This window comes from Lytechinus pictus, chromosome 7, assembly GCF_037042905.1.
Source record: "Lytechinus pictus isolate F3 Inbred chromosome 7, Lp3.0, whole genome shotgun sequence".
In the NCBI taxonomy this organism is placed as follows: Eukaryota; Metazoa; Echinodermata; class Echinoidea; order Temnopleuroida; family Toxopneustidae; genus Lytechinus; species Lytechinus pictus.
The window spans coordinates 18,390,659-18,405,793 of NC_087251.1; the positions used below are offsets into that span (position 1 = coordinate 18,390,659).

General features: G+C 35.0%; 1 protein-coding gene across 1 annotated transcript; it reads left to right on the plus strand.

The window, feature by feature from the left end:
- Positions 1-1,294: 1,294 nt before the first annotated feature.
- LOC129264828 (carboxypeptidase A1-like) lies at positions 1,295-12,867 on the plus strand. Its single transcript, XM_054902775.2, has 6 exons — positions 1,295-2,980; positions 5,479-5,580; positions 6,991-7,163; positions 7,546-7,641; positions 8,084-8,182; positions 9,420-12,867. Exons 1-6 carry the CDS (start codon positions 2,290-2,292, stop codon positions 9,603-9,605), a joined length of 1,347 nt encoding a protein of 448 aa, XP_054758750.2. The 5' UTR covers positions 1,295-2,289; the 3' UTR covers positions 9,606-12,867.
- Positions 12,868-15,135: the final 2,268 nt, after the last annotated feature.

Genomic DNA, 15,135 nt, shown 5'->3' on the forward strand with positions numbered 1-15,135 from the left:
TTATTTTTTCTTAATTAAAAATAGAGATTGAAAAATGAAAATTTTCTTCCCATATTACTTTCCACCAATAGAGGGCATACACAAAAATATGCCCAAAATTCAAGTTTTTGAGCGCTCTGGTGAATACAAAAATTATTTCCAAGTTACTAAGAAAAAATACATTGCAACTGTATGGAAATTAGTAATTTTGGTCACAAAAGTGATATTTTAATGATTTTTTAAAGTGTGTGCTATGTACAGCATTGGCATACCATAGTCCTACCTGTAGATTCCCCACAGGCAGGATGGTTGCAGTGAACAAGTGCCTCAGGGGTGGTATTCTGGAACACTGTCATAAATTTTGTCATTTCTCTCCGAGACGTGACACCGCTATGATTGTCACAAATCGGTATTCTAAACATTGTCTTTTTCCTTTCATATCTCTCAAAGTTCCCGACCATCTTTTCGGAAGCAAACCAATCAAAATCATTGTTAGTTCCCAGTAGGAGCCCTTCTAGCCAATAGGAACTTAGCTCCGTGACAGGTAGGGTGTATCCCCAATACAGTTGTTGGTATCGCGCAACTACGCGTATATTGATGCGCTTAATTACAAAGAGAGACGGAGCTGTGAAGGATTTTAGAGGAGAAGTAGAAAAAGAAGGAAAACAGAGAAAAGAGGAGGCATTAATATGTTTATTATGGGGCCTATCTAATTGTAGCATGAAAAATAATTTTGAAAATTATCGTGGATGACGAGTGAAACTAATACCACAATCTAATCTAACTAATATCATTATATGCTTGACAGTCAGTCGACAGGGTGTCGAGATATTTTGTACTAAAAGATATGACAAAATTTATGACTGCTACCCCCTGTCATAACTTTTGTCATATCTTTTGCTTGTATAAAAGGATTACGCACATTTAAAGCCGCATATTTTTGGTGCACGCTAAAGAGAAGAGACAAAATTTATTACAATTTTTGTGACAACAGTTATGATATCCACAAGAATACCGATTTTGTCATATCTCTGAGATAACATAAAATATGGAGAAAAGACAATGTTCAGAATACCGCCTCAGACTCCAGCCTCCAGGAGCATCGCGGCCGCTAGACCAAAACTAAAGCTTATCTCTGTTATGTTGGTTGTTCCGCTGAACTCTGTTGGCTCCACTCACCAATTAACAGAGACTGAAGTTCTAACTCAATCTGTACAGGGACTCAATGGCCATATGTTTATTATGTATTAAGTTCAGATCCACCAGTTGCACGACAGCCAAAGTAAGTCACTGTTTTTCCCCGTTTTGGTGCATTTCAGGCCAAAACGAAATAATAATCTTTATTTTGGTCCAGTCCTTTTTATATGTTTTTATGAAATAAAGACAAAAATCGATGAGCCCAGTCGGGGGGATTTTGCATTGGTAACCCCCTATTGTGGCTGCATGATAGCGAGCCGTCTGTGTACGAGGAGAAATAAAAAAAGAATAAAAATGTTAAAAAACTCCTTGAAACAGACGGCTGCCAGCTGTCTACGCGGCCGCTTGATCAACTGATTAATACTAGTTAAGGTATAGCCTACATCAAGAGATGTTCGTGCTGGCTCCACTCCACTTCACTACCGCTACACCTACACCTACAAAAACTTCAAGGTCCAATACTCGCTCTGATACTCTGAGTGGCAAAGGTGGGGGAAAAATGCATATTTATTGTAAAAATCCTACACCAAAACTAGCTTAAAAAGAATAAATGGAATTAAGTATTTTTGGTTACAAAAGTGATATTTTAATGAATTTTTTAAATGTGTGTTGTATATTGCATATATCTACATGTCAGATTCCCTGTACAGGCAGGGTGGTGCAGACCAGAGTTTTCTCCTTTTCATAAAGAACTTGGAACGATGGGTCCCTTTGATATTTGGTGTTATTTGGCAAGATGTTTATCATGCTTGTCAAGCAACTTTCAGAGTCAACATCATGTAAGGGGATTTGCCTTGTGTAAACAATGCCAGGAAAAATAATTTTCCAGTTTCCTGCTTGCCAATGGTATCAAAATTGTGAAAAGACAATATGGCTAGTATTACAATTGTTTTGGCCAAATAATTATTTAAATCTTTATAACTCTCTCTTTGTGTAGGTCTATTGTTATTTAGTAAACCCACTTTGGGCATACATGAAGTTCTGTATTTTTTGTGTGTCATATTTTTATTTTCCAGGTTACCAAGTTCAACGTACAGTATATGGTTACACATTGACTTTTTATGAGCCATGGATCACAGTGTGTGAGAATCGAGCAACGAAGACAGTGCAGAGATGGAAGTCGCACAAAGAAACAATGTTTGGACTACCACCACAAACCCCCAGGGTAAATCCATACACAATACAGTATTGTATTCCTCTTTCATTACTTGTCTTCTTCTCTTTGGTCTCGGGTCAGCCGGGAATGTGAATCCAAGACCTGAACTGTACGTGCCTAACTATAAGTACTATCACAATGTATCATCAATCGGAACTTTCATCACCGACCTGGTCGTGAAACATCCTACCTACTTTCGTTTAGACCTGAACTTCAAGTCCCGCTCCAGTATTCCCCAGTACGTACTGCATATGACTAATTTTTCAAGCTCAAGGACATCGTATGGGAGCCATGGAGTGTCAAACATTAAGCCCCGCCTCCTACTGTCATTCGGGGAACATGCAAGGGAGTTCTTCCCGGTTGAAAGTATGATACATCTTATGAAAAGAATCACCAGAGGGTTACATGCACCACTTAACAGCCCAGAGGATCAGTTCACCAAACATGTTCTTTCTCAGTTAGATATCTACATTATTGTCATGGCTAATCCAGATGGTAGACAGCATATTGAAAGGACGGGTAACTACTGCTGGAGGGGCACCAGCACTGGTGTGGACTTGGACAGGAACTTTGCTTGGAATTTTGGAGGTCATGGGAGCTCAGGTGATCCTACTGATGAGGAGTTCAGAGGACCTTTTCCTCAGTCAGGTACAGTACAGTACAACCTATCACAGTAGCATTTACAAACCTACCCTACACTGACCAGTTCTTGGTAGTACTGTTTTTAGTTCCTTGCTGTATTCAGTTACATTGTAGTAACAAATTTCCTTTATGGACCCGGGGGACACTTCTATTGACAAATTATGGATATAATGCATGTCCAAAAGACGTGTGAAAAGGGAATCTATTTCAAGGTACAGGATGTTACATAAATGTATGTAACGTAATTAAGGTGTCAAAAACAATTGGGTAATTAATTTCTGAACTGAACTGAATTTATTACCAAATCATGTCAAAATACATTGATAGTGATACAGGGTAAATTTTCATATGATATATACTTCATTGGTATTAAAAGGACTCCACGGAAATAGCAAGTACTGCTAGTGGGACGTGGAGCCCCTATCCTACGACATACATAATCATAATTAATAGCATGAAATAACGTTTAAATAGTAAGTTTACAAATTATGCTCTTCGGAAAATAACATATCTGGTGTATAAAACAAATGAATAGGTCTAGCATAATAGGGTAAAAGCAAGAAATGCATACAAATGAATTAAAACATGTACCTGTGATTACAGTATCTGATTTACAAGAGTAAAAAAAAGATAGAATGTGTTTCGAGTAGGATATATTTTTGTGCCAAGATGACGTGTTTAGGGTCCAATATACTCCCTAGCCAATTTACTAGTGATATGTGACCGATACTCTTTGCTAGTGAAATGCACAGGATGACTGAAATGGTAAAATTATATGGGAGTACTTGCTAAGGGTTACATTTTGTACCCAATTATTTAATAGGGTGGGGTTCTGTAGCCAAAACAAGTTTGTTAAATGCAGGGTTTTGTACCCAATACTTGTTATGGGTAAAGTTTAACAAATTCACACTACTATATTCTGTATTCTATATAGGGGAAAATGGGGAAAGTTGAGCATAGGGGCAAGTTGAGCCACCACCTCCAGGTCAACAATGAATGAGTCAGACATTGTGGTGGTGTCATGCATGGGTGACCCTTTACATAAACCTTAGTCCCACCACATTGTTTTCAACTTTGAAACAAAAAGTATTTTTTATAGGGATAAATACAAGTTTCAGCCAAAAAAGTAAAAAAGGGTGTGAAATAGATCAGTGCTTTTTACCCACACACATCTTTAAATATAAAAAAGTAATAAGAACAATATTGTTAGTCCAGGTATGGATTCTCATTCTTGTCATAGTCTTTTACATGATGGATGCATAAGAAATGTGTGGATGTGAAAATACGGAATTAAGTTCGGACTGGGGTAATTTGTGCCAGCCAACATGGGGCAAGTTGAGCCATGGTAATTCTTATGGTAATGTGTAATACAAAAAACAAACAAACCTTAAAAAGCCATTGATATGCAGGCAGAAAGGAGCAAATTCACATGACAGTTTTTTACTTTTAGAGGATGTTAGTATTTATAGAGAATTAGCAAGTGAAAAGACTTTAAATACAAAATTGACATGCTAGTTCTTCCCTCATACATTTTGTACAAAGTTTTTGTGGCTCAACTTACCCCAGAAGGTGGCACAACTTACCCCACAGATGGGGCAAGTTGAGCCATTTGAGATCGTTTTTTTTAAAGGTCACAATGACTTTCAGTGTGGGGGTAGAAAGTTATATATAGGTGAAAAATATTTCCCAAGAAACAAATTTAAAGGCAAGGTACTTAATACCACAATATTATTAGTCATATCAATTCTAACATGCAATATGCAAAAAGTGTCACAACTTACCCCGCCTTCCCCTACTGTATAGTACTTGTTGAAAGCTGCATTTTCCTTTCACTTGTAATAGGATATCTGCTCTTTCTTTACAGTGAGTGCAATTATTGCCATCATTTGTGTGTATAGCACATACATATAAAATTTTGCAATATACTGCAAGCAATGGTTTCATTGAAACTAGCCTACACTGTAGTGTATATATTATTTGTTAGTGTTGATCCCATGTTTGATTTGAATAGTTTAAAGAAATTGTCCAATAGCCTAGAACTAATCCTTTTGTTTTAAAAAAGGTTTTGAAGTAAAAATACATTTAAAAATAGCATGGTTAGTCAAGCTATTTGACAATTTCTTTGAACTAATTCCCCTTTAACCATTCTTATGGAACACAAAATCAACACCAACAAATTATAGTAAGCAAGTTTACAAACAATTATTACAGAATATACACAACAACCAGGTGGTTTTGAACTTTTGCAAATGATATTTGGTGTCATAAACGTAAGTTTGTGTAAAGATCATAGCTCAATGTGTAACACTGTCTCCAGTACTGTTTCTTCAGATATAGACAGCTCAGGGATATGCATGATTTTTAGAATAATGAATTCATTTGTTGGCTGTTTCTGTAGATTTTCTCCAAGTGGGAATGAAATTTGCATTTGTGAGTTTGAAGTGTTTGTTCAATACTTAAGTTGTGAAGGATTTTTAATTTCCTGTCTTCCCTTATCTACACAGAACCCGAAGGAAGAGTTTACTTAGAGCTGTCAAACACACATCACTTTGATGCTTTCATCTCCTTCCACTCTGGAATACAGCAAATATATATTCCTTTTGCTGGTGAGTGATATTACATTTTTAGTTCATTGTAGATTAATAGATTATCAGAATCAATATTGTCACAACGTAAACCTCTTTGCAAAGATCATCTTTTCTGAGAAGAGTGACCATGTATTATGTCTTTTGTTTTAGAGAGAAGTAATTTTTTTGTAACATGTGCACACATTGATATTGATAATACATAAGCATTTTTGTGTATTTGAGCAATTTTGATGAAATGCCTTGCTCAAGGCCATGCCGGAAATTGTAGCCTGGACTTCCATGGTTTAGTCGGTGACTAAGAACACAGCATGTGGCATTAATTAAAAACACCCTACCCCCAGCTTCCAGCTCTGTATATGAAAACTTTGCTTATTAAAAGGTAGTCCACGTCCTGGACGATTTTTATTGATTGGGCCAACCCTATCGGACCGTACCGGTACCCCCACGCGCACACGTAACCAACACACACACGCCCTCCACTGATTCACTTACTCCCAGTGATTTCGCCTAACCCAGTGATTCACCTAACCCACTGATTCACTTTCCCCGAAAAATGACTATTCAGGGGGGGGGGGGGGTGTATGCGTGTTATGGGGATGTAGTGTGTTATGTGTTTGGTACCGGTAATCGTATCGTACAAAATAACAATTCAGGGGGTGTGTGTATGTGTGTTATGGGGATGTAGTGTGTTATGTGTTTGGTAGTCGTATTGTACAAAATAACAATTCAGGGGGTGTGTGTATGTGTGTTATGGGGATGTAGTGTGTTATGTGTTTGGTAGTCGTATCGTACAAAATAACAATTCAGGGGGGGTGTATACGTGTTATGGGGATGTAGTGTGTTTGGTAGTCGTATCGTACAAAATAACAAGAGTCCAGGAGGTGGACTAATTAAAAGGGTGTTTGTGCTCTGGTGCAGCATCTATGCTACATGAATGTGTGATTAGCTGTATATATAGTTGACTTTTATCATCTATTATACAGTATGTTGTAATTTCAGTATCTGTCTATTATTTTGTTGGATAGTATCTGATCATTATGAATTCCATGAGGCATGATATAGAAGGATCTGGATCTGAATGTTCTAGAACAATTCTGAAAGACAAATTCCCTTGATATGATTCCTACCCTGACGACAGCACTATTCTAGGACAACCCACCCTGCAAAACTTGTTTTCTTAGAGGACAACTTACATCATCCAGCCTCTTGTGGAGTTGTCCTTTGGGAAAATGTCCTAGAATTTTAGATTAACCCTTTGATGTCATAATTCAGGGACTATATATTCTTAGGGTTTGTCATTATGCGTTGTATATTGCAAGAACTTCATGTGATGCATTTCTTTCTGTCTGTGGTTCTTTTATCTATATATCGGTATCTCTCTCTCTTTCTCTCCCCTATCTCCATGCTCTGTCATTTCTTCATCTTTAGATTCTGCATCCAGAAAAGCCAAGAGAGTCCCAGTGAACAGCGCTGTTCAGCTTGGCCTAGCAGAAGCCATGTCTAAAGCAGGAGGTTCTTCATTCAAATATGGAATAGGTTATAATCTTTGTGAATATCCTGCTGATGGAACAATATATGATTACATGGCTGGTGTTAAAAAGGTCAGTTGTGTTAACTCTGAACTGAATTGCAGCATTCATGAGGTTTATTATGTTGTATAAGTGGTGACAATTGATGACCTTGGCAGGTTCGATGTTAAAAAAAAATCTAAACATAAGACATAAATATATATGTGTATATGTCTTTATCTGTAAAGCACATAGAGAGAGGGTTTATACATGTACTAGTATATTAATGCGCTTGATTAATTTATTATTATCATTAATTGTTGTTATTATTATCATTGCTTTCCATTCCATTTGGAATAAACAAGTCTTTCACATTTTCTCCATATTTTCATGTAGATATTGTCTGAAATATTTTCTTGCTTTATATTGAATATTATTCTATATGAGTTATGAACTTTTGCATTCTATTCTATAGATTCCATTTTCCTTGAATGTGGAGATGTGGGGCGAGGGAGATATAGATAATAAACAGTGTTTTGATCTCTTCAACCCTCCAAATGAAAAATTAGCTGTGAGTATGAACAAATCTTTGCTTGTATTTTAGTCTGAGTCGTAACTGTATGACTGGTGACTGTTGTTAATTTCAGCAGAGATTGGTTTACCGGTGAAGTAAAGAAATATATACATGTTTCAGTGTCGTTAAAGACTTGAAAAATTACCACATAACTACCACAGTATTGCAGTATTTTTACTGCAGCATATGTTAAAATGAGTCACTCGGAGTGCTGTAATCTACACAGCCAAAGCATGTAGTCTCCCTAAAGCAGAGAATCCTCCATCAATATCACGAAACATGTTGCACAAGTGACATTAAGTGAGTGTGTTTATTCACCAAAGAGATGCAAACTTTGAAATGGTGTTGAGTTATTTTATCAGTTACGTTTGAGCATTTGTTGTCTAAACTTTTTTAATGATGTACATATTTCTTTCATTGATTCCCCCCCCCCCCTCAGGCTTCATTAGAAGATAGCATGCCTCTCTATGATGCACTCTTTACACACGTGGTACGTTGGAAACAAAAACAAGTTCATGAACAGTACCACCATTTAGGGGTAAGTACATTAATATCCATATTGATATAATCCTGTCTAGATTGTTGTTTTTTAAGGGGGATTTAAGGGAATTTCAATTACACTTCTCACATTATTATGCCTCACATTGAAACATTGTCCAATAATGAGAACTTTTACTATTTATCTGAAAAGAAGCTCTAAACTTGTTGTACATGTAGTACCGGTTCATGTATATCACATTTTGAAAACAAGTCATATTAAACTAAAGCAATGCTTAATGTTTTTTTTAAATCAAATTCAGCAATAGTTTATCTGGTTCCTAGTTACTGAAATAGATATAAAACCTACTTTACTATGGTATGTATATATTGTATAGTCATTGTATGTAATATAGTTTTCCATTGGAAACTAAAGTCAGCATATGTAAGGCTTCATCAGTCTTTCATTTTATCACATTCATTGTACAGTGTACATGTATGCTGGTTGTGTAATAGTTGGTGATTCATACCTTTATTATGATCTTGCATCTAGTTTTAAGGATTCCATTCGGCATTATTATAATTTTTCCCATATGATTTTCTTTTCTTGAGAGATTCACCAAAATATTTGTAAATGTGAAACAGTGTAATTCCAGTCTTAACTATGACTTATATTATTTGTTCAGATCATATAGGCAGTATCTTAACCCATTCCCTACCGAAACCAGATGATTCCTGTAAAAAGTCTATTGGAAGTATAGCAAATCATTAGTCATTGGTTGGTAGTATCAATTGGTCTTTGACAAGTTATGGTAGATTCGGTGTGGATGCTGGTGTTGGTGTTTGAAGCACAAATTAGATGACGTCCATATCTTCAAAACCAGGCATGATATTCTCCCCACTAAAATCAGAATTCCGATTTTTTAATCATTTTTTTTTAATGTGAAATCCTTTGCCCAAGATCATTCTCATGCTGTTTTTTACTGCTTTTTTAAAGTCAAATGATAAAGCTATCATGCAGACTCACCTTGAAAAATCACTTTTGATTTTTTAACTATGCAAGAGCTTGTAACCCCGACCGGGGTGTCTCAGACGTCGGCGGGAACTTGGCCACCCTTGGCTACTTTTCAGATTTTTTTCAGAGGGGAATATCATGCCTGCAAAACCTAATCTGAGGTTTAAATCATAGTCCAAATCACATTATTTACAAAAGCTCATCACCAAGTGAGACTGACTTCATAAGAATATTCATGATTATTTATGATTGCTTCTTTTGACTGTTTTCTTGCTTCTTACAGCAGACCGATCTGTACATTCCAAAGAGCTATGTCATTCCCTTCTTACTGTGCCTGTGTGTCTTCCTGGTTATATTCTTTCGTCAAGTACCTTGTGCCTTTAACCACCGATTCTATTCCCGAAAGAGGGTCGTCAGCTTGCGTTCTCTCAGCTCCACGTTCACCGTCAGTGGTATCAAGATCACATGACACAAACATACATTTTAGTACGTTGTATGTTTTGTTATCTATTGTGTATTTCTGTGAATATGCAATTTAAGTGAATTATCTTGCGGTTTGTGAGATGTTGGCAACTGCCCTCTACTGTTTTGTCTTAATAATTTTTTTATTTATTTCAATATCAGTATGATTTTTATATCGCTTGTGACCAAATGTGCAATTCTCCAACTTATAAATTGTTCAATCTATTCTTAATGGTGTGAATATACTTAATTATGATATGGTATATTCATGAATGCCTCTATGATGGCATGAGTATATTTTATTCGTTCTGATGTCCATGCAATTTTCTACATTAGGGTAGAGGTAAAGCTGCAAGAAATTTAATAATGCAAACATGATAAAGAAAACAATTACACTCTGATATTATAGACAACTTTCAAAGAAAACAATTACACTCTGATATTATAGACAACTTTCGGCGACATTTTATTCATTATAAAGAGTGATTTCATGTATTAAATGCCATTTGATATTTATCATAGCTTCTCATATGATTTTTGTACAAGGTTTAGGTTCATGCTTACTTACTAGTATACATTTACTTGCTGAATGTAGAATTAGCAAATTGTATATTGTTGATTGAATGCAATATGAGACAGTACAAGGAGCTAATAACTGAGTGAGCATTTGTTGTTGTGTGCAAACTTTATTGTAATAAAATTGTTCCAAATGTTCTTACAACTATTTTGTAATGCATAATGCATGCACCACTATTGTTTATTATGAGAAGCTTGTGGGTCAACCATTTTTCCCTTAAGGTCACTGCACACCTTATGATTGGTCTGCGACCCGATCTGGGAATAAAATATAGTAGGATTTGATGCTAATATTGAGACATGGGATATCTTACTGTGTAATGTTCAAAATCATTGTATGAATACCTATGTTCAAATCTGTGACTATGCTATTCCTTATTAGATTAACAGTGAATTAAATATCTAGTCATAATGACGTCATAGCAGTCATACGATTGTATACGATTTGAAACCGATGTGGCCTTTACTGAAAAATAAAGGTTTGAATCATCCAAAATTATCATTAATATTCTTTCAGTTAATTTGAGCCTCAAATGAAAATATATTTTTCATTCACATTTTCAGAAAATGAGCAAAATGCGATTTGTTCCAGAATCAGATCGTGGACCAGCCGTAATGTGTATGGTGGCCTTAAGACATACAAGATAGCATGGGCTATGAGGAAGAATTGAAAAGTTAACTAGATATTTAATTAAACGGTGAATTCTCAGTGTGGGAAAGAATAAGGATTAATTGTTAGGACGAGCAAGGAAGACTAAATTGCGTACAAAGATTGACCCATCTCTCACGATTAATGCATATGATTGACATCAAAAGAAGTACACAACTTGCCTGCTTGTACATGTATTGTGAAAGTACCTTCACTCTTAATATGAGCAATATAACTCTGTGCCTGATTGAAAATTTCATGAAGTGTGAAAAGTGATGTATGTGTAGGTTCAGATGAACTAGGGCTCTTATGTCATAAATCATGTAATCCCAATAACAATTTCTAAAATTCAATGATAAATTGACAGTTTGCAACCAATAAAATTACACAATTTCAGTAGCTTTTGAACAGTAGCTTTATTTAAACTTGCTATCAAAATAAATTTTATGAAATAGGTCCCTTGGTATACAAGTACTTCTCTAAAAATCAAAAGGAAAATAGAATAAACATTAAATGTTATGCTAGGATGGAAATATTTTGTAAAAGTTTTAATATCACGTATGTATTTGGAATGATCTTTGTAATTGCAATGTTTTATGTTTTCATAATTGTGAAATGAAATGTAGGTTGTTTAATTAGCACACTTTTAAATACTCATAGATATGATTTGTATCATATTTGAATTAAAAAAGATAACTCAATTCATATTACCTGCAGTGACAAAAGTTAGATGTGGTATAAATCATTTGTAATCATTTATCTAATGACCACAACATTTTAAATTCAATTTCTTGAACAATCCATTTTCAGTCATGTGGATATCAATCTGTACTTATTCATTAAGGATTTTCAAACAATGAATGGAGCAGTAGATCATTATTTTGTTATTATTCAATGGCACCAAGATCATAAATAATGGTATTTGTTTATAAACCTGGCTAGTTGAAATTTTTACAATGATAGCCCCACCCCCAAGAGAAAAGAAATAAAGTTGCACAGCGGGCAGAAAGGGGAGAGACGTTCATGGAAAGGACATGTCATAGAGTTGCTGATGTGCATATGCAGTGTATCGATAACAAATTTTTCAAGCTTTTGTTTTTTTAAGGGCATTCTAAAAATATTCTAACTGTATGTACAACTATTTTTCAGGGACATACATGTAAAAGGAAAATGAAATGTGACAAAAGTATTTTTGATATTCCTTCATATTCTGTTAAGAGTAATTCTAATGAATGTGGCATTATATGGTCTTTTTTTTTAATATAGTCTACTTTAGATAGTTGGCCCCATATATTTTTTTAATCATAGATGCTCCTGTAATGTTGATATGTTGGCTGGTCCTTTTGTATTACAAAATTCATATCAATACCAGTATCTTGATTGATGATATCACTGTATATTGAGTGCACCTTTTATCAATTTTCAAGGTATATGCCACGATGATAGTATGTTGTATATCTTTTAAAGTTGATGTCTAAATGCCATTTCATCATTCAAAACATTGTAAATTACATATAACATAGCCATGTAGAAGTATCGATTGCATTTCTATTGATTTCATTGATACGGGATCAAGGGCAAAACACTTGGGTGTTAAATTCAGCAAATATGATTGACATTGAAACACATTTGGCTTGCCAGTCATTCATAGGATGTGTATATTGCAACTAAGAGATTTGTGAAAGACACCCCCATATAGCACAAGCAAGGCATATTATATTTGTACTTGGCGTGCTTCATAACTCTGATTGTCAAGTTATTCATGACTTTATGAATGACTGGAGTGTGGGATGTCAAAATGTAAACTGAGTGTTATTTCAGAGGTCCACTTGATAACATGATTCGACAGCTAATCAAAGTCAATGTTTCGCTTATGGTTACCATAGTGACAAAGACAAAGTAAGCACAACTGTAAGTCTCTGTGAAACTGGCCCCACGAGGTATTAGGATTGAATGTGAACTTTTGTGGAAATGATGCAGAATTGTTCAATAACAGTAATAATTTTAATTGTAATAAAACAAAACACATTCTCTAAAGCCAAAATATACCAGTAGTCACTTTCTCATTATTTTCACAGTGTGATTGATATGTTTGGTTAAAATAATTTAGCAGTAGGCCTACTCCATGATTTAAAAAGGACTGGGATTGTGTGGTTGATAATGTTTCAATAATAATGTTATTTAATAGTATTGTGTAGACTTGATTTATCATTCACACATAACCATTTATCTTTATATTATTTTGATCCATGACATGTGTTGATTGATTTTCTTTCATTGAACCTTAATGTTACCTTTGAATATCCATATGTTACGAGGTATCAAAGTTTGTCCCCATCCGTCAAAGAAAGATTTTTGGAGTACCAATGTGTGAGTCACATCAATTTGACCCTGTGAAAATTGTAATGACAACATTTGCTAACAATACAGGTTCCCAGTAGAAGAAATTTTGTCCAAACTTGGGAAACAGTCACGATGAAGAAAAAAAAAATCACAAAAATGCCCCCTATTTCAAGTAAAAGTCATATACCATATTGTAACAACAATCACCAGAACCATGAGTGAATGATAAACTAAGTTAGCTTTTTTAAATCTTACTTTTGAAAATAGCCTACATGCTGTTTTTGAATTCGAAAGTAGCCATCGCAATTTTTTCTACACTATGTTTTCACCATCATTTAGAAAAGTATGAGTTTACATGAATATTGACCCAGTCAGATGTCATGTGTGGATATTTTTCTTCCTGGGACCTTATGAATGGGAGGGGGGTATATATATCTCTTAATGAAGTTATGCATTACGACATGAACAACTGACACAAAAATGAACCCCAAGCAGACTTCTTCATGACAGCAAGAATATATGTGCATTTTGAATTTGCATCATTTCATCATTTATACAAAAATGTAGCGTACTGCATGTGAAGTCAATGTGCTAGAAGTAGTCAACATGTGCTTATTTCGGTACTTCCTCATTGAGATCAAAACTTTTGAATCGATTTGGCCTGCTAAACTCTGTCGTTCATCAATTCATCCATAGCTTTCTGAATAGTCCTGCACATTTACGTTTCATTTCCATACGGCATTTATTTATATTTCAATGTTTATAGCATCATGAAATGTGCAATGGTACGGATGACATCGTCCAATTCCTTCACTGAATATTTTTGGACATAAAATACAAAATATAAATACAAACAGCTGCTATGTTTAATATTTAACTGCCATGCAGTCTGTCTGAATGTTTACATCCATTCTATTAAGATTTTGTTATGATTTTGTCACTGCAGGGGTGGTAAATAAAAGGGATTTTTTTCTCATAATCGATATTAACTTTAACTTATATTTCAGTTTACATTGAAGAATATGCTTAGCCGGATAGGAAAATCGACCTCGCGGGCCCTCCCCAAATAAAACACTACAGGTTTCATGAAGCTTTTATGCAGAAGAGTTGAAAATATTGTTTCCCATACGAAATTTGTTTGTTTTTCTCTCATCAATCAGTACTGCAGCTCTGTTATGAACTTGGCATCCCTGGGCCCCGTTTTATAAAGAGTTACAACTGTTGTAACTTTGCCATTATGGCAACTACCATGGTAACCTTGATTTTGATTGGCTGCTGAGCCCTGTTGCCATGGTAGTTGCCATAATGGCAAAGTTACAACGGTTGTAACTGTTTATGAAACGGGCCCCTGGTCTTGATCCAAAATTGCAAATCCGTTGCATGATTATCTTTATTAATGCTGAGATGTGTTTTTTTCATAAAGATTGTAGGTCCCAGGGTTTAACAATAGGTCTAACTCTGTGCTAAAATTATGGGGCGCCAAAAATTGGAAAATTCTGTTTATATTGTATATTTCTTATGTTTACTATTTTGTTTCCTTTTGCTTTCATAATGACGAAAAATACTTCAAAGTACTTCAGTTATCATTTCCGGACAATTTGGGTGTCATAATGAGTTAATGAATTGGATGTGTACTTTTAGGGATTTGTAACCCAATTGGCTCTCCATAGTTAAACCACAACTTTAAACCAGGGTTTAATTTAAACCCGAGTTCAGAATACGGGCCCTTATGTTTATCTATTCCTGCATAATTTATTATTATATCTGAAAGAAAATCATAGTTCAGTCAAGTTCGCAAGGTTATGCCTGGCTTTACTCTTTGAAAAATATGAGGTGAAAATGAGTATAACATTTGATTAATGAACGAATTTCGGTCGTCATTAATTGTGAATCGAATTTAAATGGAAAATTGTTACAAAAGTAATAAAATCGGACAACAATACGGAATTAAGAATGACTAAATAAACAA